This window comes from Pristis pectinata, chromosome 34 (assembly GCF_009764475.1).
Source record: "Pristis pectinata isolate sPriPec2 chromosome 34, sPriPec2.1.pri, whole genome shotgun sequence".
In the NCBI taxonomy this organism is placed as follows: Eukaryota; Metazoa; Chordata; class Chondrichthyes; order Rhinopristiformes; family Pristidae; genus Pristis; species Pristis pectinata.
This window is the reverse complement of record NC_067438.1, coordinates 4,354,575-4,378,522: the sequence shown is the minus strand read 5'-3', so window position 1 is coordinate 4,378,522 and position 23,948 is coordinate 4,354,575. Positions and strand designations below refer to the sequence as shown.

The following is a 23,948-nucleotide window of genomic DNA, read 5'->3' as shown; positions in this document are numbered from 1 at the left end:
ATCGGAGTTTAACAGATTTTTTTCTCTCTCTTTCTGCTCCAGTTCTGACGATACACCCTGTTTCTCGTTCCACACACGCTGCCCGACCTGCTGAGTGTTCACAGCAGTTTCTGTTTTTGTATCAAGCTCCTGGGACAATGGGGAGACGATGAGTCCCTTGACACTGTGATTTGTTTCCCTTCATGCTGCTCAAGAGACAAGTACTGGGGCCGGAACAGTGCAGAGGCAGTCCCTGGCTCCTGTAGAGTCATACAACACGGAAATAGGCCCTTCAGTCCAACTTGTCCATGCTGACCAGATGTATATCTAAGCTAGTCCCATTTGCCCATATCCCTCTAAACCTTTCCTATCCATGTACCTGTTCAAGTAACTTTTAAATGTTGTTAATGTACCTGCCTCAACCACTTCCTCTTGCAGTTGGTTCCATATACTGACCACCCTCTGAAAAAGTTGCCCCTCAGGTCGCCTTTAAATCTTTCCCCTCTCACCTTAAACCTATGCCCTCTAATTCTTGATTCCCCAACTCTGGGAAAAAGACTGTGTGCTTTCATCCTATGGATGCCCCTTGTGATTTTACACACCTCTATAACGTCACACTTCAGTCTCCTACACTCCAAGGAATAAAGTCCTAGCCTGCCCAACCTCTCCTTATAACTGTCTCGCGAGTCCTGGCAACATTCTCGTAAATCTTTTCTGCACTTTTTCCAGTTTAACGGTATCTTTCCTATAGCAGGGTGACCAAAACTGTACACAATACTCGGGATGCCTCTCCTATTACTTGTACAACTGCAATATAACATCCCAACTTCGACACTCAGTGCCCTGACTGATGAAGGCCAGCGTGCCAAACGCCTTCTTCACTGCCCTGTCTACACAGGTGGATAGGGTAGTTAAGAAAGCTTATGTGGTGTTAGCTTTCATAAATTGTGGGATCAAGTTTAAGAGCCACGCGGTAACAATGCAGCTCTATAAAACTCTGGTTAAACCACACAGAGTACTGTGTCCAGTTCTGGTCGTCTCATTATAGGAAGGATGTGGAAGCATTGGAAAGGGTGCAGAGGAGATTTACCAGGATGCTGCCTGGTTTAGAGAGCATGGATTATGAGGAGAGACTAAGGGAGCTAGGGCTTTACTTTTTGGAGAGAAGGAGGATGAGAGGAGACATGATAGAGGTGTACAAAATATTAAGAGGAACAGATAGAGTGGACAGCCAGCGCCTCTTTCCCAGGGCACCAATGCTCAATACAAGAGGGCATGGCTTTAAAGTAATGGGTGGGAAGTTCAAGGGAGATATCACAGGAAGGTTTTTTTACCCAGAGAGTGGTTGGGGCAGGGAATGCGCTGCCTGGGGTGGTGGTGGAGGCAGGTACATTGGACAAATTCAAGAGATTACTACATAAGCATATGGAGGAATTTAAAATAAAAGGGATATATGAGAAGGAGGGGTTAGATGGTTTTAGGCGAGGTTTAAAGGTCGGCACAACATTGTGGGCCGAAGGGCCTGCATTGCGCTGTACTGCTCTATGTTCTACCTGTGACGGATGTTTCACTTCCACTTGAGATGTTTCACGTCCCCTCCAAAACACCAGCGTGGAGAGTTGGTCGGGAACGCGGTGGAGTAGTGTCAGGAAAGAGTTAAATGTTTGGGCTACGCACGGTTTTGCCGCAGTCAGCAAAGTCGATTGTGGAAAATGGGAAGAATTGAAAAAAAGAGGCCTGTTGGTTGCTCTATGGCTAATCCGGAGCCAGTTATATTCTCCCCATCAGGTGGGGCTCAGCCTGGCGGGCGGGGCGGGACAGACTGTATGAAGCTTGTCTCTCTCCGGCTCCTCTGTCCCGCTGAGTGGTGACCGTATGTCCACTTCCAGCCCCCTCGACCGCCCCTCTCCGCTGTCCCAGAGGGCGACGGCATAACTTGGGTGGGTTGGAGGGAGAGATAAATACCCCCCTCCATACCCACCGGCGGCTGAACTCATGCCAGTGCTACCTGCCTATACCCTGATCATCATCCCCTTACAGAGCAAAGTGGACGCCAGAAAGTTCTACTCGTGGGTGAGTTGTTTCGTAACTTTTACTGCAGCGCCCGGAGCCAGTCCAGAGGGAAGTTTTCCCGTCAACTGGACGCCTCCCGCAGCACAGTCTCTCCCTTAAAGAGGCAGCGCCCTCCCGGGGTCGCCATGACTCCAAAACATCAGTCAGCCATGCAAAGGGGAGAGTGAGAAAAATCCGTGTTTCTATCGCACCTTATTTCCCATTCCGATGTGAAGTCTGGTCACTGTTGCAGTAGGAAATGCAGCAGGTGGATTGCGCATAGCAAGATCCCACGGGGCCGTACGCTGGTGGCCCGCAGGCTATTTCTAGGGATGAGTGTTGGGTCGAGACTGGAGAGTGAAGTCCCTCCTTTTGCAAACCTGATGGAAGTTGATAAAATTACGAGAGGCATAGATAGGGTAGACGAAGTCTTTCCCCCAAGTGTTAGAGGACACACTTCGAAGGTGAGAGGGGGAAAGTTTAACGGGGTTGTGCGGGGCAAGCTTTTTTTTCCACAGGGGGAGTGGTGGGTGCCTGGAACGGGCTGCCAGGGGTGGTGGTGTAAGCAGATACGGTCGAGGTTTGTATGAAATTGAGTCTGTGATATCATCTACAAGGCAAACCTGCCGGTTACCCACACACAGATCACAGAACAGTACAGCACAAGAACAGGACCTTCGGCCCACCATATCTGTGCTGGGCACGATGCCAAATTTAAACTAAATCCCTTCTGCCTGAAAGTGCAGACACAGGAGACTGCAGATGCTGGACTCTGGAGCAACTAACACTCTGCTGGAGGAACTCAGTGGGTCGAGCAGCATCTGTGGGAGTAAAGGAATGGTCGATGTTTCGGGTTGAGACCCTGCATCAAGGCTGAGTGGTGAAAAGAAGTGGGGGGGGGGGGAGTGTTGAGACAGGGGCCAGTAAGTGATTGGTGGACCAAGAAAGAGTATCAACTTCCTTCTCCCCTCCCTAGGGAGATTCCAGATACAGTGACTCCCTCTGTTTTTAAAAAACGGACCCCAACATCGACTCTCCCTTTAACAGGATCCTAGGACTGGGGCTCCCTCTTTAAGAGGTGGCCTGACACTGGCAGCCATTATAAGGACTCAGGGACTGGGGCTCCCTCTTTACGAGTGTACCCTGAAACTGACACTGCTTAAAATGGTCCCCAGTAACAAGATCAGCCCCAGGTGATTTAGAAGTGAAACCAGGATGCACTTTTTAAGCTGAGGGTGGTAGAAATTTGGAATTGGTAAACCCCCAAAAGTGGCTGTGGGCAGGTGGTTGAGAGGTGGATAGCTTAGGTGGGGATTCGTGGGAGAGGGACGAACTGAATGGAAATGGAGATTGGCTGCAATTTTTGTGAATGACGGAATTGGCTGTGAGTGACCCAGTTCCTAATGGTCCACATTAGGGTTCATTAGCCTCAGTCTGTTTGTACAATCTCGTCATTCACAGCCATAGCCTAAAAGCTCCAACAATAGCCATTGTCACAATAACTATTGTCGAGCTGTTCTTGCCAGTGGCCTTTGATCGAGAGGTGGAGGGGCTCGGCAGTGACTGAATGGCATGCTTTGTGGAATGACGGGCTTTGCGTAAGAAAGACATTTGAGACATCGCAACGAAACTGTAAGACAGCAGGGCTCACGCATGGGTGGTAAAACACTTCCAATTGTAACAGGAATCTGTGTGCTGAAATATATCTGCTGTGGAATTTTGTAATCAAAGTCAAGTTTATTGTCATATGCAGAAGTACATGTATGCACAGGTGCAATGAAAGACTTACTTTCAGCAGCATCACAGGTGCATAGCATTATAAATACAACGTTCTCAAGAAAACATAAATTAAACATAAATTATATAAATAGAACACCATTTAGAACAAAAAAAAGCTCATTGTAGTGCAAAGTGGTGACAGTATTGCTGTACTGAGGTAATGATCAGGGTTGTGCAGGTTCGTTTAAGAACCAAATGGTTGAAGGGAAGCAGCTGTTCCTGAACCTGGTGGTGTGGGACTTCAGGCTTCTGGACCTCCTGCCCGATGGTAGCTGCAAGAAAATGGCACAGCCCAGATGGTGGGGATCTTTGATAACAAATGTTGCCTTCTTGAGGCAGCACCTCCTGTAGATACCATCGATGGTGGGGAGGGATGTGCCCGTGATGTATTGGGCAGAGTCCACTACTCTCTGCAGCTTCTTGCGTTCCTGCGCATTCGAATTGTCATACCAGACCATGATACAGTCAGGATACTTTCCACAGTCTGGAGAAGCTTGTTGGAGTGTTTGGTGACTTGCCAAACCTCCTTAACTTTCTAAGGTATTGGTTTATTAATGTCTCATGTACTAAGAATCAGTGAAAAACTTTGTTTTGCTTGCCATCCATACAGATCATTTCATCACACGAGTACATCAAGGTTGTACAAGGGAAAAGCAATAATAGAATGCAGAATAAAGTGTTACAGTTACAGAGAAAGTGCAGTGCAGGGAGACAATAAGGTGCAAGGGCCATGTCGAGGTAGATGGTGAGGTCAAGTGTCCATCTTTAACGTATAAGAGGTCCATTCAAGACTTTTATGATGGTGGGATAGAAGCTGTCCCTGAACCTGGTGGTATGTGTTCTTAAGCTTTTGTACCTTCTGCCCGATGGGAGGGGGGAGAAGAGAGAATCTTCGGTTATGCTGGCTGCTTTTCCGAGGCAGTGGGAAGTGTAGACAGAGTCCGTGGAGGGGAGGCTGGCACACCTTCCTTCTGATTGTTTACAGCCTAGTTACACTCCTTGCCTGTTCAGTGTCCCGTTCTTTGGTCTTGTGTGTGCCTTGAAAATATCACTCTGCTTGGGGATTGGAGGGGTTGGGATTACATTATGCATGCTAGGAACACGGTGTGTTTCCCTTTATGAACACTGTTTAGCTGTGAGCACATGCAGAAGGTAGTAAAGGAGTAAGGAAGCAGCATGCTGAACTGTTTCTGAAGAACCGATGTGTGTATTTAATTCCTAATTAAAGGGAATTTACATACGCAGGCACTTTTGGGATCAAATTATTACCATGCACACTGCTTATACTGTTTACTCTGTGAGCTTCATGCCAGCAAGGAATTTCGTTGCGCCTTGGTATATGTGATAACAAACTAATCTAAATCTGTTGGAAGGAATCCGTCCCCCCACCACACCCAACCCCAGCACATTCCCACATCAGAAAGTGTGGTCTGTGACAACTTTAATCACCTTTGGCTCCTTGCCCTGCAGTTCCGGCCGTACAGAGCACCTGTACGGACAGGATCCCAGTGACATTGTCTCCTTGTGCACCAGACAAAGTATATCCAGGCACGGTAGTGTGGCGTTTAGTGTAATGCTTTACGGCGCCAGCGACCCGGGTTCAATTCCAGCCACTGTCTGTAAGGAGTTTGTACGTTCTCCCCGTGTCTGCGTGGGTTTCTTCTGGGTGTTCTGGTTTCCTCCCACATTCCAAAGACGTACGGGTTAGGAAGTCATGGGCGTGCTATGTTGGCGCCAGAAGCGTGGCGACACTTGCGGGCTGCCCCCAGAACACACTACACAAAAGATTGTTTCACTGTGTGTTTCGATGTACATGTGACTGATAACGATATCGTATCATACCATGTGAATACACACTCCCTCCATTACCAGAAATTGGGAGGTGAGGGGAAACTATCACACAGGCATTTCTCCTATTTTATATTTTTTTTGCAACAGCGAAAGAGGCCATTCAGCCCATTGAGTGTGTGCCAGCTGTCAGAGTAATCACATCAATCCAACCTCATTTATTTCTCTGTGACTTTTCCGCCTCTCAACGTAACATCTTTCTCACCCTTGGGAGTACAACAGAACATGATGGAAATACTCAGCAGGTCAGGCAGTATCTGTGGGGAGAGAAATAGTTTCATATTTTGTAATTGCATAAAAGACCATTCAGTCCATTGAGACTATCTTGGCTCTTAGGGCACCCCTGTTATTGGCATTTTCCTCCACTTATTTCCCTGTGACCTCCTCTCTCTCACCTGCCTATTATCTCCACCCTGATTTCTTATCACATTCCCTACCCTCGGGGCAGTTTACAGCAGCCAATTAACCTACCAACTTACATTGTCTTTGGGATGTGGGAGGAAATCGGAGCACTCGGGGTAAACCCACACGGTCACAGGGAGAACGTGCAAACTCCACACCGACAGAGGTCAGGATCAACCTCGGGTTGCTGGAGATGTGAAACAGTTCTTATACCTGCTCACCACTGTGGTCTTCATAGATTTCTAGACACACCAGAATGCAGCGTTATTGTTACTGTTCTCAAAGTTGAGAAGCCTTGAGGCACGATTTCAAATCCAACTCTGGGAAAAGGCAAAATTTCTAAATACTTCATATATTTTACAGAGAGCATGTTGAAGACTAAAATGTACTACAACTATTGTAGAAAATGCAGTATCAAAATAACAATTTTAAAAATTATTTCAAAATCTATTATCGTTTGAAACTTTAAACTGGGCTAATTAGACATCCAGACAATTTGGTTTTCCAAGTATCCGTGCAACTTGCATTCAGTTACTTACTGGAATTTAATTAAGTTGGTCTTAGTAAAAGTGATTGTGAGACTACCCTATCGTCAAAGTCCATTCACTTTACTGATGTCCTTTAGAGAGGGAGATCTGCTCCTCCCACCACCCCCCTGCTCCTGTTACCTGTTTGGAATTGTATGTGACTCCGGACCCACTGAGGCAGTTGACTTTAACTGCTCTCTGAAAGAGCTGGAAAGTTGTTTGATTCGGGGGCAATAAAGCACATGCTTTCTGTCTCCAAGGACTGAACCGAACGCAATGCTACTACAGTGCCAGCGATCAGGGTTCAATTCCCGTCGCTGTCTGTAAGGGGTTTGTATGTTCACCCGTGTCTGCTTGGGTTTCCTCCGGGTGCTCCGGTTTCCTCCCATGTTCTAAAAATGTATGGGTAGGTTAATTTGGGGGTTTAAAATGGGCGGCGCGGACTCGTTGGGCTGGAAGGGCCTGTTACCACGCTGTAAATAAAAATGAATAAAAAAGAACAGTACAGCACAGGAAAGGCCCTTCGGCCCACAATGTTGTGCTGAACTAATTAAACCAATGGCTCCTAATTAACCTAATCTCTCTTCCCCTCACGTTGACCATATCCCTCCCTTCTCTGCATATTCATGTGCCTATCAAAGAGTCCCTTAGAATAAAATTAAGATCAGTGGTGTTAGCCTGACTCTGAGGGAACTGGTTTCTGGTGATCTGTGGTTCTGAAGGTGCCTGTTGACGAAAATCACAATATTCTTATCCCAGAGCAAGTTTTTAAATCAGCCTGTGCACTTGCGACATTGAGGTAACTTATGGCAGCACAGCCTCAGATACACAGGGGCAGGAGAGGCCATTCAACCCCTCGAGTGTGCTCCGTCAGTAAGCAAACTTCACTTACTCACCTGTTCCCTGGAATCCTTCACTCCCCAAAGGACCAAAGGTCTGTCTGTTTAGGAGGGCTAAAAGGGGCCATGAAATGTCCTTGGCAAATGGCATTGAGGAGAATCCCAAGGCATTTTGTATGTGGGATAGCTAGTTTCACGCACAGACAGAAGATGGACACATGAACAGATGGAACAGAAGGATATAGCCACATGCAGGCAGATGGGATTAGTTTGGACTGGCACATGGTCGGCAGAGACATGGTGGGCTGAAGAGCCTGTTCCTGGCCTGTACTCTTCAGTCTTGCGATGCGGGAGCTGACGTATCCAGTGTGTCTTTCAGCTGAAGCAGATGAAGGAACTCGAGCAGCAGCGCGACGCGCTCTGTCACGGGCTGGAGATGGTGGAGCGTGCACGGGACTGGTACCGCCAGGAGATACGTGATGTGCGCCACAGGCAGAGCCACGGCAGCGGGAGTTGGGGAGATGAGGTGAGTGCCAGAGGGGAGCATTACGTTGTGGGTTTCTATCTGTGGGCAAATAAGAGCCAGGGACGGAGGGCGTAAGGTAGAGGGACGGACGGCGTAAGACAGAGGAGCGGCTGTCGACCGTTTGGCCCTGCGGGCCTGCTCTCCCACTCGGTAAGGCCGTGGTCTCGCCTTTCCTTTCCTGCTCATCTCTCCCATGACCTTTGACTTTCCCCCCATAGGGCAAAATTCTGCCTAGCATACCTTCGATGAACCCACCTCCAGAACTCGCTGGGGCAGAGAATCCCAAAGCTTCACAAGCAAGCAAACGGGACTATCTCCAACATCTGGGTCAGCATGGTTGAGTTGGGCCGAAGGGCCTGTTTCTGTACTCTATGCCTCTTATGACACTAAGGCTCTATGTGACTATGACTCTTAAGGTTCTATGGCAGTATGGTTCTATATGGCACATAGCCACTTTCCTCACGAACGACACCATTTACTTTCTTGACGTGAGAAATGATGTGAGGATGATTCCCCTAATGGGGGAGCTAGATCTTGGGGGTCAGCTGTTTGGGGCAAAGATGGAGAGGAATTTCTTGATTAGTTCCATAGTGTCATTAGTGCCATATAGAGCCGTAGTGTCATGGCACTTGTGACACGATGGCTCTATATGACTATAGCATTATGGCACTGTGACACTGGCACTGACATTGTGACATGGTGGCACTGGCAGTGGCACTGTGACACTGTGACACTGGCACTATGGCACTGTATGACTCCGGCATTATGTCTCTTTATGGCACTAATGACACTTCTGACTCCAAGCCTTTAATCAGAGAAGTTCCTCTCCATCTCTGCCCCAAACAGCTGACCACCAAGATCTATCCCCCCCAGCAGGGGAATCATGCTCTGCTGTCAAGGTGGTGACGTTAGTGAGGAAAGTAATTCAGGCTTAATCAGCTGGTGAGCTGGGCAGGACAGTGGCGGATGGAATTTAATTCTGCTCAGAATTAAAAAGGTGCATTTTTTTGGAGAACTCAAATAAGCGTTGGACGTGTAGCATGAATCGTAGGGCCCTGGGGAGTGTTGAGGAACAAAGATCTTGAGCAACAAACAAAATGCTGGAGGAACTCAGTGGGTCCATTTCCCTCCACGGATGCTGCCTGATCCGCTGAGTTCCTCCAGCATCCTGTCTGATGCTCCAGATTCCAATATCTGCAGTCCCTTCTGTCTCCAACAAAGGGACCTTGGTCCAATGATCCCTGAAGGAGGCAGCACAGGGAGATAGAGTGAAGAAGAAGCCGTACATGAGTATCAGAGCAGGGAGGTCATGATACAACTTTATAAGACCTTGGTTAGGCCATGGCTGGAATACAGTGTGCCGTTCTGGTCACCGCACTATAGGAAGGATGTGAGTGCGATGGAGAGGGTGTGGGGAGAAGATGCACTAGGATGATGCCAGGGATGGAACGTTATCAGGAGAGACTGGAGAGGCTGGGTTTGTTTTCCTTGGAGTGAGGAGGCTGAACATAGAACATAGAACACTACAGCACAGTACAGGCCCTTCAGCCCACGATGTTGTACTGACATTTTATCCTGCTCTAAGATCTACCTAACCCTTCCCTCCCACATAGCCCTCCATCTCTCTATCATTTATGTGGCTGTCTAAGAGCCTGTTAAATGTCCCTAATGTATCTGCCCCCACCACCTCTGCAGGCAGTGCGTTCCACGCACCCACCACTCTCTGTGTAAAAAAAACTTACCCCTGACATCCCCCTTGTATCTTCCTCCAATCACCTTAAAATTATGTCTCCTCGTGTTGGCCGTTGTCACCCTGGGAAAAAGTCTCTGCCTATCCACACGATCTATGCCTCTTATCATCTTGTACACCTCTATCAAGTCAAGGGAAGACCTTATAGAGGAGTACAAAATTATGAGAGAGAGAGATATATAGTAAGGGGGTTGCAATCTGGAACGCACTGCCTGAGGGGGTGGTGGAGGCAGACACTCTCACAGCATTGAAGTACCTGGAATGAATTGCCAAGACGGAGTAGGCTGCAGACTAGCTACTGGTAAATGGGATTGGTACAGACAGGTGCTTGATGTTCAGTCCGGATGTACCGGGCCTGTTTCTGTGCTGTATGACACTGTGAGATTGCCTCTAATCTTACTGTTGAGTGAGGAGACTTAATGTACTGAGGAAAATCTGAGCTTTGGGGGGTAGAGCAGGGGTGTGATGTTCAGGTAGAAGCTAAAAGGAAAAATTTGTAACGGACAAAATTTTATATCTGCATTGTTGAGACCCGACGCAGGTTGGGGGACTGCATTGTCGAGCACCTTCGTTACGTCTGCCGTACCAGCCAGGATCTCCCTGGTGACCGGCCATTTCAATTCCACTTCCCGTTCCCACACCAACATGTCTGTCCACGGCCTCCTCTACTGCCACGTTGAGGCCAGATGCAGATCAGAGGAACAGCACCTCATATTCCACCTTGGTGGTCTCCGACCTGATGGCATGAACATCGAATTCTCTAACTTCCAGTAACTGCTCCCCTCTGTCCCTTTTTTTACCCCCTTATCCCACCAGCCCCATCACTCCATCTCTCTCCCCTCCCCCACCCTCAGCATCTGCCCCTCACCCACACGTTCCTCTCACTGGTTCCCCTCCCTCCCTTTATTCTGTGGTCCACTGTCCTCTCCTATCAGATTCCATCTTCTTCAGCCCTTTGTCACTATCAGCTCCCAGCTTCTAACATCGTTCCCACTCTCCCCTCTCACCCGCCTATCCCCACTCCGCACCTGGATCTACCTATCACCTGCCAGCTCTTGCTCCACCTCCTTCCCCCACCCTTTCATACCGGCTATCTCCCCTCTTTCCAGTCCAGACGAAGGGTCTCCACCCGAGACGTCAACTGTCCATTTCCCTCCATAGATGCTGCCTGATCTGCTGAGCTCCTCCAGCCCTTGGTGTGTTGCTCCAGATTTCCTGCATCTGCAGTCTCCTGTGCCTCTGTCTTTAAAGTGTTCTACATGACATCAGGATGGGCTGGGTGAGAGACTGATCAAGGCATAGATTCATACCTTCACACTGCACAGAAACAGACCTTCCACCCCACTGAATCTGTCCTGACCATCGAGCACCAATCCCACACTAATTTTATTCTCCCTATATTCCCATCAACTCCCCCCAGATACCACTCACCCCACACAGCAGGGTAAGTAACCTGCCAACCCGCCACGTTGTTGGGATGCGGGAGGAAACCAGAGCACCCGGGGGAAACCCACACGGTCACAGAACGTGCCAAGTCCACACACAGATGGCGCCCGAGATCGGGATCGAACCTGGGGTCTCCGGCGCTGTGAGGCAGCGGCTCTACCCACTGCGCCATTCAAACACCTCGCCACAAAGGAAGGAGAGTGGATGTCTGGAACTCTTTCTAAAATATTCTGAGGTCATTAAAAATCCCAAAACTGAGGCTGCTGTTTTCATTGGGCGACCAGTGAAAACGTGCAAACTCCACACAGACAGCAGCTGAGGTCGGAATCGAACCTGGCTCACTGGAGCTGCGAGGCAGTGGCTCTATCAGCTGCGCCACACTGCCATTCCCATTTAGTTTTGCAGTGGTCTGGCAAACGGTCGAGGGAAGTAATGATTCCCTGCTGTTCTGGTAGCTGCCAATGTCTCTGAGCATTGCTTCAAGCCACTGGCTTAACTTTTAATGATCGTAAGAAGTCCAAGGTGAGGAAAGTGCAGCCAATATCCATCGGTTTAATTAAACTGGCCCTATGCTCTTGGATCATTGATGATCCCATATATTGGCATTGGTATATTATTGTCACATGTACCAAGATACAGTGAAAAGCTTTGTTTGCGTGCCATCCAGACAGATCATGTTATTGAGGTAGTAAAAAGAAAAACAATGCAGAATATCATGTTACAGTTATGGGGAAAGCGCAGTGCAGGGAGCCAATAAGGTGCAAGGGCTATGACGAGGTAGGTTAAGAGATCAAGAGTTTATCTTTATCGTAAAAAAAGGCCCATTCAAGAGTCTTATAACAGTGGGATAGAAGCAGGCACAGTAGTGTAGCGGTTAGCGTAACGCTATCACAGCGCCAGCAACCCGCGTTCAATTCAGCCGCTATCTGTAAGGAGTCTGTGTGTTCTCCCTGTGTCTGCGTGGGTTTCTTCCGGGTGCTCCAGTTTCCTCCCACATTCCAAAGACGTACGGGTTAGGAAGTTGTGGGCATGCTATGTTGGCGCCGGAAGCGTGGCGACACTTGTGGGCTGCCCCCAGAACATCCTATGCAAAAAAGATGCATTTCACTGTGGGACTAATAAAGAAATCTTATCTTACCTTGAGCTAGGTGGTGCATGCTTTTGTATCTTCTGCCCGACGGGAAGGGGAAGAAGAGAGAATATCTGGGGTGGGTGGGGTCTTTAATTATGTTGGCTGCTTTCCCGACACAGCGGGAAGTGTTGACGGAGTCGATGGCAGGTTTGTGTGACGGAGTGGGCTGTGTTCACAACTCTCTGCAATTTTTTGTGGTCTTGGGCAGAGCAGTATTTGGCCCGATGGGGGTGGGGGAAGGTGGTGGATATTCCAGGATTTGGGTTATTCAGGAGCAGAGGAGAGAGGATGGGAAGTTGGGGAATGTAAAGCATGTACGGATGTGGATTCTGATTTTTGCAATATTTTCTTTCCTCCTATCCCATCCACTTCCCTCAGGATTACACTTCAAATTCTTTTCCGAACCGTGTGAACCAACTGCTGGACAAGATCCAACATGTCAATATCTGCCTCTGCAACTTCATTTCCTGTGCAGAACGGGTCAGTTCCTCCTGTGTAAAACATTCCACCGTTTCCATGCCCGTTCCCTGCCATTAGGTCCATGGATGGGAGGGGTTTGAAGAGCTATGGTCCGGGTGCAGGTAGGTGGGACTAGGCTCTTTCTAAGCTAGAAAGAAGCAGGAAACGATTGATTCATCTTGAAGTATTCCACATGTCAAAAACACTAATGCCGTCCCTCTGGGAGGAACGATGGTGGTTGGGGTCAAGGTGGGAAACGTTTTGTCGACTCCCCCCCCATCCTCCCAGCTCGTGGAGCTGCTGGCTCATGGTGCTGGTGACCCAGGTTCAATCCTGACCGCTGGTACGGTCAGTGTGGATTCCGCACACTCTCCCTGCAACCGCGTGGGTTTCCCCCGGGTGCTCCGGTCCCCTCCCACGTCCCAAAGACGTGTGGGTCGGTGGGTTAATTGGCCCCTGTAGATTGCCCCTGGTGTGTGGGTGTGTGGTAAATCTGGGGAGTTGATGGGAATGCAGAAAAAGATGGGATTAGTGTGATGGCTGCTTGATGGTTAGTCTAGACTCAGTGGGCTGAAGGGCCTGTTTCCATGCTCTATGATCCTGTGACTCTGCATCTTGGAGGGTTCAGTCTTTTATCATCGGTGGGGGAGGGAAGAACTTTTCAATGAGCTGTTGTGAACTTAAAATATGAGGCAATGTTCTTTGGTTGGCCATCCTTGGCCTGAATGGTCACTTCTCGTTCCAGACGTTGCAGCCCCCCCACTCGACCGAGGTCGCCCACGATCAACACCAGTGGAGCAGGGAGAGCAACGGATGCCATCAACGGGCCGTGGCCATGCTCAAGCAACAAAATCACCTGCTGACCAAGGTATCAAACGCCTCTGGCGCTTTGAATGCTGATGATCCATGAGAGTTGGGGGTGAGGGCAAGGGTCAGTGGGGAGCAGGAGGCACTTTGCACCGGCTCTAGTTGGGTTGAACCAAGGGCTGCCCAAAGTCAACCCCACCCTGTAGAAACGCCTGGGTTTAAGTCATCTCTTTATTAGTCACGTATACATCAAAACACACGGTGAAATGCATCTTTTGCGTAGAGTGTTCCAGGGGCAGCCCGTAGGCGTCGCCACGCTTCTGGCGCCAACATAGCTTGCCCACAACTTCCTAACCAGTAGGTCTTTCGAATGTGGGAGGAAACCGGAGCAGCCGGAGGAAATCCACACAGACACAGGGAGAACGTACAAACTCCTTACAGGCAGTGGCTGGAATTGAACGCGGGTCGCTGGTGCTGTAATAGCGTTACGCTAACCGCTATGCTACCGTGCCTGTGTTAATTGTCAGGAGTGGGATTCGAACCCATGCCTCCAGTAGAGACTGCGACCTGAACGCAGCACCTTAGACCGCACGGCCACACTGACGACTCAACCAGGTCTTTGTGACAACTCCCCTCCCTCCACATCCAGCCCCAGGGATTGTTTTATTTATTGATTGGGGGTTGGAAAAGGCTAGCATTCCTTGCCCATCCCTAACTGGCCCCTTCAGCAAATGGCGGTGAGCTGCCTTTCTGGAATCCCTTAGGAAGTTACACCCACGAGTGGTGGTGTTCCCATCTGCCTGCCACCCTTGTCTGGGGGGTGGGGGGGTGGGTGCTGGCGGCAGCTCTGCACAGCAAGATCCCAAAATAAGGCACAAGTGAGACCACAGCCGGAGCATTTTGTGCAGTTTTTATTTTCTTCTCGAAGAAGGGAAGCAGGACCGGACTAATGTCAGGAATGGCTATGTTGTCTGACGAGGAAAGGTTGGATGGGCCAGGGCAGGTTTAACCAGGGGAGAGGGACATCAATCCAGAGCGAGAGAGAGAGACTCAATTGAAGCATCTCAGAGCCTGAAGAATATTGACAGGGTTATGTTGAGAGAGGATTCCCTTGTGAGAATATAGAGCAGGGGTCACAAAACAGAGGTGAAGTGATTTGTTTTCCTGATGTTTGAAGTTTTGAATTTCTTTTCTACAAAGGGCGCTGGAAAGAAAGTTTTTCGATATTTCTAATGCAGAGATATTTTTGATAGGCAAGAGGGTGAAAGATTGCAAGGGGGTGAAAGATAACTCGGGGAGAGCAGGAATGCAGAGTTGAGATTACAATGGGATTAGCCGTGACTTTATTAGAAGGAAAACAGGAGAAAGGGGATGGATGGGCTCCTCCGAATTCCTATCACCAGAGAACGTGTTGCGATGTTTTTGAGGGGCAGATGGGAGAAATTCCCTGCCCTCCTTCAATGGCCCTGAAGGTAGGGCACTGAGGAGTGCGGAGGAACAAAGGGATTTGGGAGTTCAGATACATAATTCCCTGAAAGTAGACAGGGTTGTAAAGAGGGCTTTTGGCATCCTGGCATTCATAAAGCAAAGTACTGAGTATAGGAGTTGGGATGTTATGATGAGGTTGTATAAGACATTGGTGAGGCCCAATTTGGAGTATTGTGTGCAGTTCTGGTCACCCAACTATAGGAAGGATATCAGTAAGATTGAAAGAGTGCAGAGAAGATTTACTAGCATGTTGCCGGGTCTTCAGGAGTTGAGTTACAGGGAAAGATTGAACAGGTTAGGACTTTATTCCTTGGAGTGTAGAAGAATGAGGGGAGATTTGATGGAGGTTTACAAAATTATGAGGGGTATAGACACAGTAAATGCGAGTAGGCTCTTTCCACCAAGATTAGGAGAGATAAGTACGAGAGGACATTGCTTTAGGGTGAAAGGGGAAAGGTTTAGGGGGAACTTCACTCAGAGAGTGGTGGGAGTGTGGAACAAGCTGCCATCTGACGTGGTAAATATGGGCTCACTCTTAAGTTTTAGGAATAAATTGGATAGATACATGGACGGGAGAGGTCTGGAGGGTTATGGACTGGGTGCAGGTCAATGGGACTAGCGGAATAAAGTTTTGGCACAGACTAGAAGGGCCAAATGGCCTATTTTCTGTGCTGTAGTGTTTTATGGCCACCTACCCGGCAGCTGTTTCAAAGGGCTAGCACGTAGACAATGGGCTGAAGGAATAGGATGTGCTCCCTGCTTTTTTTTATTTCCGCCGCATACGCTGTTAGGTGGGAACAGGGACGGAGGGCGCCGCCACTGACTTGCGTCTCTGCTCCACAGGAGGTGTCAAGGAAAAGTCAGTGGATCGCGCAGCTGGAGAAGGAGAAAGCGACGCTGATCAAACAGCTGCTGGACGTCCGCTTCCAGAACTAGGCTCAGCCCGGCTCTCGCCTTGGCCTCGGCCTTACCCACCTGATGCACCATCGGTCGGTTGGGGGTGGGTGGGGAGGAGGTAAGGCAGCGGAGTTGTTGCAAACTGACTGGCCATGTGACACAGAAATCGGGGTGGGATGGATTTCAAAATAAAACGCAACTTCTTTTCAAATATTTGCAGGTAGGCAGGGACGGAGGAGAACTGGCTGTGTTGGGGAAGTGGTTTGCAGCACAACTGGGGCAAGTGATTCTACAAATGGGTCACGCAAGGACACCAAGGACAAGTGAAGAGCTAGGGTCTTGGAAGAGTGGGGAGAGGTCGAGCGGTGGGAGACTTGCAGAGTTCAGGAGACTTGCAGAGTTCAGGAGCCATGCATCGCTTCTATCGGGTGATAGGGAGGGTCCAGCGGTTTGTTATCAACAAAAAAAACCCAAGCAACTACGGGTGCCCGAAATCCGGAATAAAGCAGGAAAGTGGCGGGACGTGCAAGGGGGAAGCGCGGGAGTTCTGGGCAGCTCGGGAGCTGATTGGTGCATCAACTGTTGCCGAGGGAGATTTCGCTACACGCTGGCTGATTGTGACGACATCGAAGCCCCGCCCACTCCAGTGGCCGACCATTGGTCCCCATTCATAAAACCATGGCGGGGAACTCCGTGTCGTCACAGTTCCAGGGCGTAAAACCCTTAGTTGAAGATGCGCCTGACATGCATTGCTGGGCATTTACAGCATCGGTGCAAGAACACCAGGTAAGCCCAGGATGGCTCCCTCCCCATGTACAGTGCAGTACTCTCTCACGTCATTTGGACAGGCATATGGATAGGAAAGGTTTAGAACATTACAGCACAGTACAGGCCCTTCGGCCCACAATGTTGTACTGACATTTTATCCTGCTCTCAGATCTATCTAACCCTTCCCTCCCACATAGCCGTCCATTCCTCTATCAAGATAGAGGGATATCGATCACACGCAGGCAAATGAGACTAGCTTAGAAGGGCATCTTGGTCAGCACAGACAAGTTGGACCGAAGGGCCTGGTTCCGTGCTATGATATTTTGCATTATGGGTCTAAAAGTCGTTGTTCGATTTAAAGATCAGTTATGCTTGCAGGGTACCAGATGAGGAGTACATTTTGGGGCAGCTGGGATAACTTTGCAGTGGCTTCTGATGAAGGGTTTCAGGTATGAAAAGTTAAACATTTCTTGTTTCACAGACACTGCCCGACCTGCTGAGTATTTCAAGCATTTTCTGCTTTGCTTTCACATTTCCAGCATCTGCAGTTTGATTTTCACTCACTGGGGATTCACTGGTAGAAATCCCACAGTATCAAGAGCAGCATCAATTTCACAGGCCAGAGATATTAGTCAGCTTCAGTGCAAGTTGAAAATAAAAACAGCACATGCTGGGAAAAACAAGAACAGGTCAGGCAGCCTCTGTGGAAAGAGGAACAGTTAATGTTTTGGATCAAAGACCTTTCATCAGAACTGAAAAATAAAGAAAACAAATTAGCTCAGGGAGCAGAGAAGGTGGGGAGGCAATGGGGGGGGGGGGCAATGGGGGAGGATTACGGATTGGGTGAGATAAGGTAACCATTCAAGGGGCAGAGCTTAACTGCTTAAATTAAAGCTCCTTCGTCTGTGTAACGTGATGCAGATGTTGTAAAATAAGGACAGGAAGTACTGGGAAAAACTCAGCAGGTCGGGCAACAGGTCTGTGGGAAGAGAAACTAGAGTTAACATTTCAGGTTGAAGAGCCTCTGTCAGAACTGGCAAGGAGACAAATGCAGCCCGCTGAGCTGCAGGGAGGGGTGGGTGGAGGGGGGGGGAGGAAAGAGGGATATCTCAGAGGGTAAAACTGGGATGATCATTGGGATAAGCTGCAAAGAAGGTTACGTGGTCAGTGAGTGAACAGGAGCAGTTAGAGGGAGAACAGAGACAGCGGAATGTGGGAGTTGCAAAATGCAGAGTGGGAGGACTAGACTGGCAGGTCAGGCTGGGCATATCCACAACTCCCAGAGGGAAAATAAAGGGTGTGTTGCATTGGGGAGTGGGGGAGAACACAAGCTGAGCTAATACCACAGAGGGAATGACTGATGCAGGTAGCAAAATCGTTTAATTAAGTTGCAGAATTCAAGAGTTCAAAGGTCTTTTTTTGACTTTCACTAATGTTGTGAAAGCTGTGGGATGTTGTATAGTCTGGCTTACCGAGACATGCCCAGCAGGGTAGGGTATACAAGAGAGGGCGGGATGGCAGGCAGAAACAGCCAGATCTGATACAAGCAGAGAGTGTCTTAGCAGATCGACAGGGGGTGAACACAAGACAAACACAGTGGAGAGAAGGGCGCCCTCATTTAATTTGTCATTTAAATGTCTCTGGCCCTCCGTTCTGTCAAGACTTCCGTTTCCTCCTCCCCACTTGCTCTGCATCCTGAAAGCTGTTTTACCTCTGACTTTTTCCCCTTTCTGGTGAAAAGGTCACCGACACGAAACGTGGCCCAGAGATGAAGTTACATCTAAAATGGGTGGCGCAGCGAGTACAGCCGCTGCCTCACGGCTCCAGCAACCTGGGTTCGATCCTGACCTCCGGCGCTGTCTGTGTGGAGTTTGCACATTCACCCTGTGACCGCGTGGGTTTGCTCCCATACTTCAAAGTCGTTCTGGTCACGTAGTTAATTGGGCGCTGTATATTGCCCCTAGGCGTGTAGGTGAGTGGTAGATTCTGGGGGGGGGGGGGGAGTTGATCGGAATGTGGGAGAGGTTACAGGGAAGTAAGTGATTGTTCTGAGAGTCAGGAAGTGTTGAAAAAGGTCTTCTGTGTTGCATGGAACCTAGAACAGTACAGCACAGGACAGGCCCTTCGGCCCATGATGTGAAACTGATTCTCTCCTCACGGATGCTGTTTGACCTGCTGAGTATTTTTAGTATGTTTTATTCCAGGTTTGAGGGGCAGAAAAGTTGGGGCTATTCTTGTGGAAGTATTCAAAATGATATGACGGCTTCAGTAGGCGAGAGGAGGGGAGAAGCAATACTCAGCGTTTGGACAACAAAGCGAGTTGCCAAAGAGACCTTGCGTTTATTTTTAAATCTACAATGAAACTAAGTTGTTGGAGGCTGTGAGAGAGGTGTTGAAAAGGTCAGTGAATCAAACCTACCAGAGAAAGGGCTTGAGACTTGAGTGCAGGAAGTGGATGTAGACTTCAGCAGAGCACGAGTGAACGGTGGTGGGGTGGAGAAATGGGGTCAGGACGAATCGCAACGCGTAGGGAGCCGGCGCAAGTACAGCGGACTGACCAGGCCCCCTGCTTCATTGCGGGGTTCCACCCTGCCTCAGGGACTCGCTCCTCAACTTCAGCCCATCCTGAGGTCAGCAGTCTGCACCGGGCTCTCGGTACATCTTGGAGCCTCTGGAGTGAAAGTCCAGCTCCTGCTCACTCACAAAGTCAGAGAGCTGGAATTATTACTGGTTTCCTTTATCTCTCTACCTTAAAATTCTCCAGACTCTGCTCATAATGTCCTTTGGGGGGGGAAAGAGAGAGAGAGAAAGAGCTCCAAAAACTCAGAGGAAAAATAACATGTCTGATTCTTAAATGGGCAAGCTCATTTTAAAACAGTGATCCCCCTGATCTCTATTCTCCCTTGGGGAAACATTCTCTCCACATCTAGCCTGTCAAGACCTCTCAGTCAGAGACATACAGCACAGAAACAGGCCCTTCGGCTCAACTGGTCCATGCCGACCAAGATGGCCATCCAAGCTAGTCCCATTTGCCTGCGTTTGGCCCATATTCTGCTAAACCTTTCTTAGCTATGAACCTGTCCAAGTGTCTTTTAAAAGTTGTTAAACCACATCAGATCCTGATAAGAGTCCTGACAACATTTCATTAAACTCCCACTCAAAAATGTCCACAGTTTCTACATGGAAGTGTTCCAAAACCAAGAACAACACTGGGCAGTACAGAGTTTGACAAAATGAGTCCTGGATCACTATCTGCAAAATACATGCATTTCCTTATATGTTTGACTCCTCTCTCTCCCCCCCCCCCCCCCACCTCAATCTTTAATTCTTTGCTTTACGTAAACACTGCCCTTTCAAAAAGAATTAGAGAATTTTATTTTTACTTTAGTTATTTTAAGACAATTTAGAATTTTTTTTTGAAACCACTGGTTATTTTAAGAAGCAAAGTGATTCAAATTGTTTAACTGGCAGAGATTAGAATTATCAACTTCATCTGGGCAAACCTATTTTAGCAAGAAGTGCTATCGGTTGATAACTCTGCAAATTAAAAATAGTTCACATCAGCAGGACCAATTCAAAGCAACTCAGTTTATCGTATCACTTGGTCGCAGATCTCAAATGCTGAAAAAAGGCAACAGTCTGTAACAAAACAATAAACTTTTATTTAAACTTGTGCCAGCTGAGTGCTTTAAGTTGGGAGATTGGGGGGGGGGAGAATGGTGAGTGTATCTACTCTCAGTGGGGGTGGGGGGGGGTGGGGTGGAGAATGGTAAGTGTATCTACTCTCAGTGGGAGGAGGACAAATGTTGGAAGGAGCAAGAAAACGGGATGGGAGGGAACAAGATGGGAATAACTGAATCAACATAAAACCAGAGCAAGGAGGAGATTATTATCACAGATGGATGTGACTATAACTCACTGAAATACTGGGCAGTCATTCAGTTAGTCCAGCGATGCCAAGATTCAGCCATATGAGGAAGTCCATCAATAAATATTCACAACTTCTTGTTGTCGGTACTGTGCAGGGGAAGTGAATGCAGATCCTTCTGAACCCCTCCCTTCAGACTGGGGTTCAGGGACCCGGGTTACAAGGTGGGATAGTGGGCATCGACCTTGTGGCAAGATGGGAAGAACAACTGCCGGGGAGATCTGGGGTAGGACGAGGTCTCCTTGAACTGACATTGGTCTCCGGTGCTGGAGATCCTAAAACTCGGACTTGGTCACAGGGAGAACGGCAGGATAGAAAGTGGAGCGCTGCTTGTTATTTGCAAAGGTGAAAGCCCCGGAAAAACCTTTCCTCTGAACTCTCAGCGGAACGAGCAACGGCTGAGGAAACTCTTGCAACCTTGGCCCACTGGCCATCGCCTGGATAAACTGAAAGGGGGTTGGGGGGCTCAATCCCAAACCCGCCCCCTCTGAAAAATGCCTGGTGGCTCAGTGGAGCGGTGGGTAGACTTGCTGCCTCACAGCTCCAGAGACCTGGGTATGATCCGGGCCTCCGGTGCTGCGCCTGTGGAGATTGCATGTTCTCCTTGGGGTTACCCCCACAGTCTTGTCTTCGTCCCAAAGGCGAGACTGTGCTGGCTGCAGTAACTTGTCCCTGGTATGCAGGTGGGAGTGGTAGAATCCTGAGGGGGGGGGTGGGGGGGGGATTAAGTTGGGTCAGTGCGGAGTCAGTGTGCCAAGGACCGTTTCTGTCACTCAGACAACCTCCTGTTACCAACTCCGCCTTGTCTGATCCAAAGCATAGCTGGCACCTTCCCAGTCAGGAGCAGGAGATGATTGCCTTGCTGCCTCGGTGCTCGGACAGACAGGGAGGGGCGACCCCGGAGGGGGAGCTTCAGGGAACGGGGTGGGGGACGGATCAAAGGCCGTTCCCGTCACGGCCCAAATCCAGTCGCCGCCTTAGACCCAGGACCTACACCTCACTCGAGGGCCGAGGTGCCATCAGACAGGTGAAAATTTCCACCCATTTCTCAGTCAAAAGGGCAGCTGTTGTCACCAAGAATCTGCATCCAAGATCCACCGAGCAGCCTCCAAGTGGTAAATCTCCCCTGGGGCGGTCTAAGTGCCCCGGCAGAGATCGGTAGGTGGGATAGAACCAACATCCCTCCCAGTCTCACCGGCTGCTCTCCTGTGTGACTTTCCAGTGCTGGTGACCGGCTACTGCCTGACCTTGGCTCCAGAGAGGCTGCGATCATGGGATGTCTGCTTGGAAGGGTTGCGGTCCCCAGGGCAGGGGGTTGACAACACAGGAAGCAGCCCTTGCACTGACTTGTTGCTGGCAGTAGGTTGGTGGTCTGATGGCAGTTATTCTGACAGAGGGGATAGAGCCTTTGCTGGGGGAAGAGGTCACATGGATTGGCATCAAGAGTGGTGGAGAGAAGTTACCCCTGCTGATATTGGTTAGAGGGCAGCAGCCGAACAGGATGCACTGGATAATTGGATCTACTGACCACTATGTTGGGCTCAGACCAATAAAAGACTGTCAGGGTGATTGGCAGGAGTGGACATCCATCCTAAATAAATTTCTACAGCTGACCATTCAGGTGAAGTCCAAGAACTTATAAACTCTGGAGCATCTCACGGCAGGAGTGAGAGGAAGAACAGGAGGGCACAAGGCAGGTTGGGGTGGACTGGGAGGAAGGTACAACTCCAGGGCCACCCTGATGGGCCGAATGGCCTTCACCAATGTTGAGATGGAGAGGGGAAAGGGAAGGGGAAAACAGGAGGTGGTGAAAATGTGGGACAGACAGACATACAACTCGGTACAACTGAATGAAGATGGGAAGAAAAGGAGATCAATAGAGGCAACGAGGGATAAAAAGGGAAGGTGAAATCAAGGGAGAAATTGGAAAGCTAGGAAAAGACGGGGAAGAGCTCAGGACAGGGATTGAGGATAGGGAGGGAGGGAGGGAGGGATTGAGGGATGCATCCGACCATTGATTACGACCTTGGAAGTAAAAAGATTTACACACATCCCACTCACAGTAGTCATGGGTGTAGTGGGGAGAGTGGGATGGGATGAGGGGGGAGTGGGATGGGGTGAGGGGGAGTGGGACGAGATGAGGGGGTGGGGGGGGGGGAGTGGGACGGGATGCGGGGGGGGGGGTGGGGGGAATTTCCCAGTTCACAGCAGGTGGAAGAAGCGGCACATCCCGATCCAGGAGGGCGAGAGCCGGTGGCTCCTTCTGCAGACGGGACAGACCAACATCTGTCCCCCACAGGTCAGGGAACGATGGGGAATGGAATACAAACGGGACGGGGTGGAGGTGGAGGGGGTGGGGTTTGTGGAGAGAGGAGGCACTTAATGTAACCCCATCACCAACCCGTCCCAAACCAGAGCTTGGGTTACGCCCTCGGGCCAGGTCTGGGGCAAAGGGCCACCTCGTCTTTCAGCTGCCGTCCCAGGAACGCGGTTCAAATCCCCGGCACGCTCCCCACTTCCCTCAACGAGTCAGATCATCTTCTCGAAGTTCCTCATGGCCTCTTCCACCTTCTGCAGTTCCGTCTCACTTTGCTTCAGCTGCAAAAAGAAAGGACAAAATCAGATCAAATTCAGGATGAACCGGATGCCTTCCAGTGAGGCGGAGCAACGGGAAGAGACTCGGCCCCTCCACCACATTCTGCCATTTAAACGGGATCGCGGCTGAGTGGTGGTCCAATCGCCTCTCACCTGTGGATCCCTTAACGTCGTTGGTGAGCAGAAATGTCTCAGGCTCAGGTTTAAAACTGACCCAAACTGGTTATTAAAATCCCCAAATTCCTGCCACTCCCTGTGGGCAGAATAATTTCCAAACTAGTTTCCCCATTTGTAAGCAGCAATGTTCTGTGTCATTTATTACTGAAACCCAGTACAGGTTAGGCACTGATAAAATCTCCCTCTTCACTGTCCCGTCACACAGTCCCAGCACAGGTTAGACACGGATAAAAGCTCCCTCTTCACTGTCCCATCACACAGTCCCAGCACAGGTTAGACACAAATAAAAGCTCCCTCTTCACTGTTGCGTCACACACCCCCAGCACAGGTTAGATGCAGATAAAAGCTCCCTCTTACTGCCGGGATACACATGGTCTATGATTCCTCTGATTACACTACGAAGAATGAACTAAAGCACAGGCTAGCAAGGCATGGTCTATTGGAGAGGGAAAGAGTTTCCAGGAAACAAAGAAGGGAACGAAAGAACAGAATGAAGAAAGTTTGCGATACAGCAGAAGCCAACATTGGTGCTGGCAAGAAGAAATGAAA

General features: G+C 49.4%; 3 protein-coding genes across 4 annotated transcripts in view; 1 reads left to right on the top strand and 2 right to left on the bottom strand.

Annotated features, from left to right (window-relative positions):
- The window catches only part of LOC127586020 (histone H3-like), a 208,037-nt gene that overhangs the window by 84,649 nt on the left and 99,440 nt on the right, over positions 1–23,948 (bottom strand). The gene's annotated exons all lie outside the window — the stretch shown is intronic.
- Positions 1,715–20,372, top strand: LOC127586023 (suppressor APC domain-containing protein 2-like). Its single transcript, XM_052043794.1, has 5 exons — positions 1,715–2,052; positions 7,806–7,952; positions 12,659–12,760; positions 13,485–13,607; positions 15,878–20,372. The coding sequence occupies exons 1-5, from the start codon at positions 1,975–1,977 to the stop codon at positions 15,968–15,970; spliced, it is 543 nt and encodes a 180-aa protein (XP_051899754.1). The 5' UTR covers positions 1,715–1,974; the 3' UTR covers positions 15,971–20,372.
- Positions 20,373–23,948, bottom strand: part of vars1 (valyl-tRNA synthetase 1) — a 66,202-nt gene continuing 62,626 nt past the window's right edge. For both annotated transcript variants that reach the window (XM_052043758.1, XM_052043757.1), the window contains exon 31: positions 20,373–23,225. In XM_052043758.1, coding sequence (XP_051899718.1) covers positions 23,157–23,225 — 69 coding nt within the window. In that variant the 3' untranslated portion in view covers positions 20,373–23,156. The remainder of the gene's footprint in view (positions 23,226–23,948) is intronic.

What these genes read in the sequence shown, in the direction of transcription:
- LOC127586023 (XM_052043794.1), top strand. Translation starts at nt 1,975, where the DNA reads ATGCCAGTGCTACCTGCCTATACCCTGATCATCATCCCCTTACAGAGC. An exon ending in CCAGAAAGTTCTACTCGTGG is followed by an intron (nt 2,053 to 7,805) that starts GTGAGTTGTTTC and finishes TGTGTCTTTCAG; the next exon opens with CTGAAGCAGATGAAGGAACT. An exon ending in AAAATCACCTGCTGACCAAG is followed by an intron (nt 13,608 to 15,877) that starts GTATCAAACGCC and finishes TCTGCTCCACAG; the next exon opens with GAGGTGTCAAGGAAAAGTCA.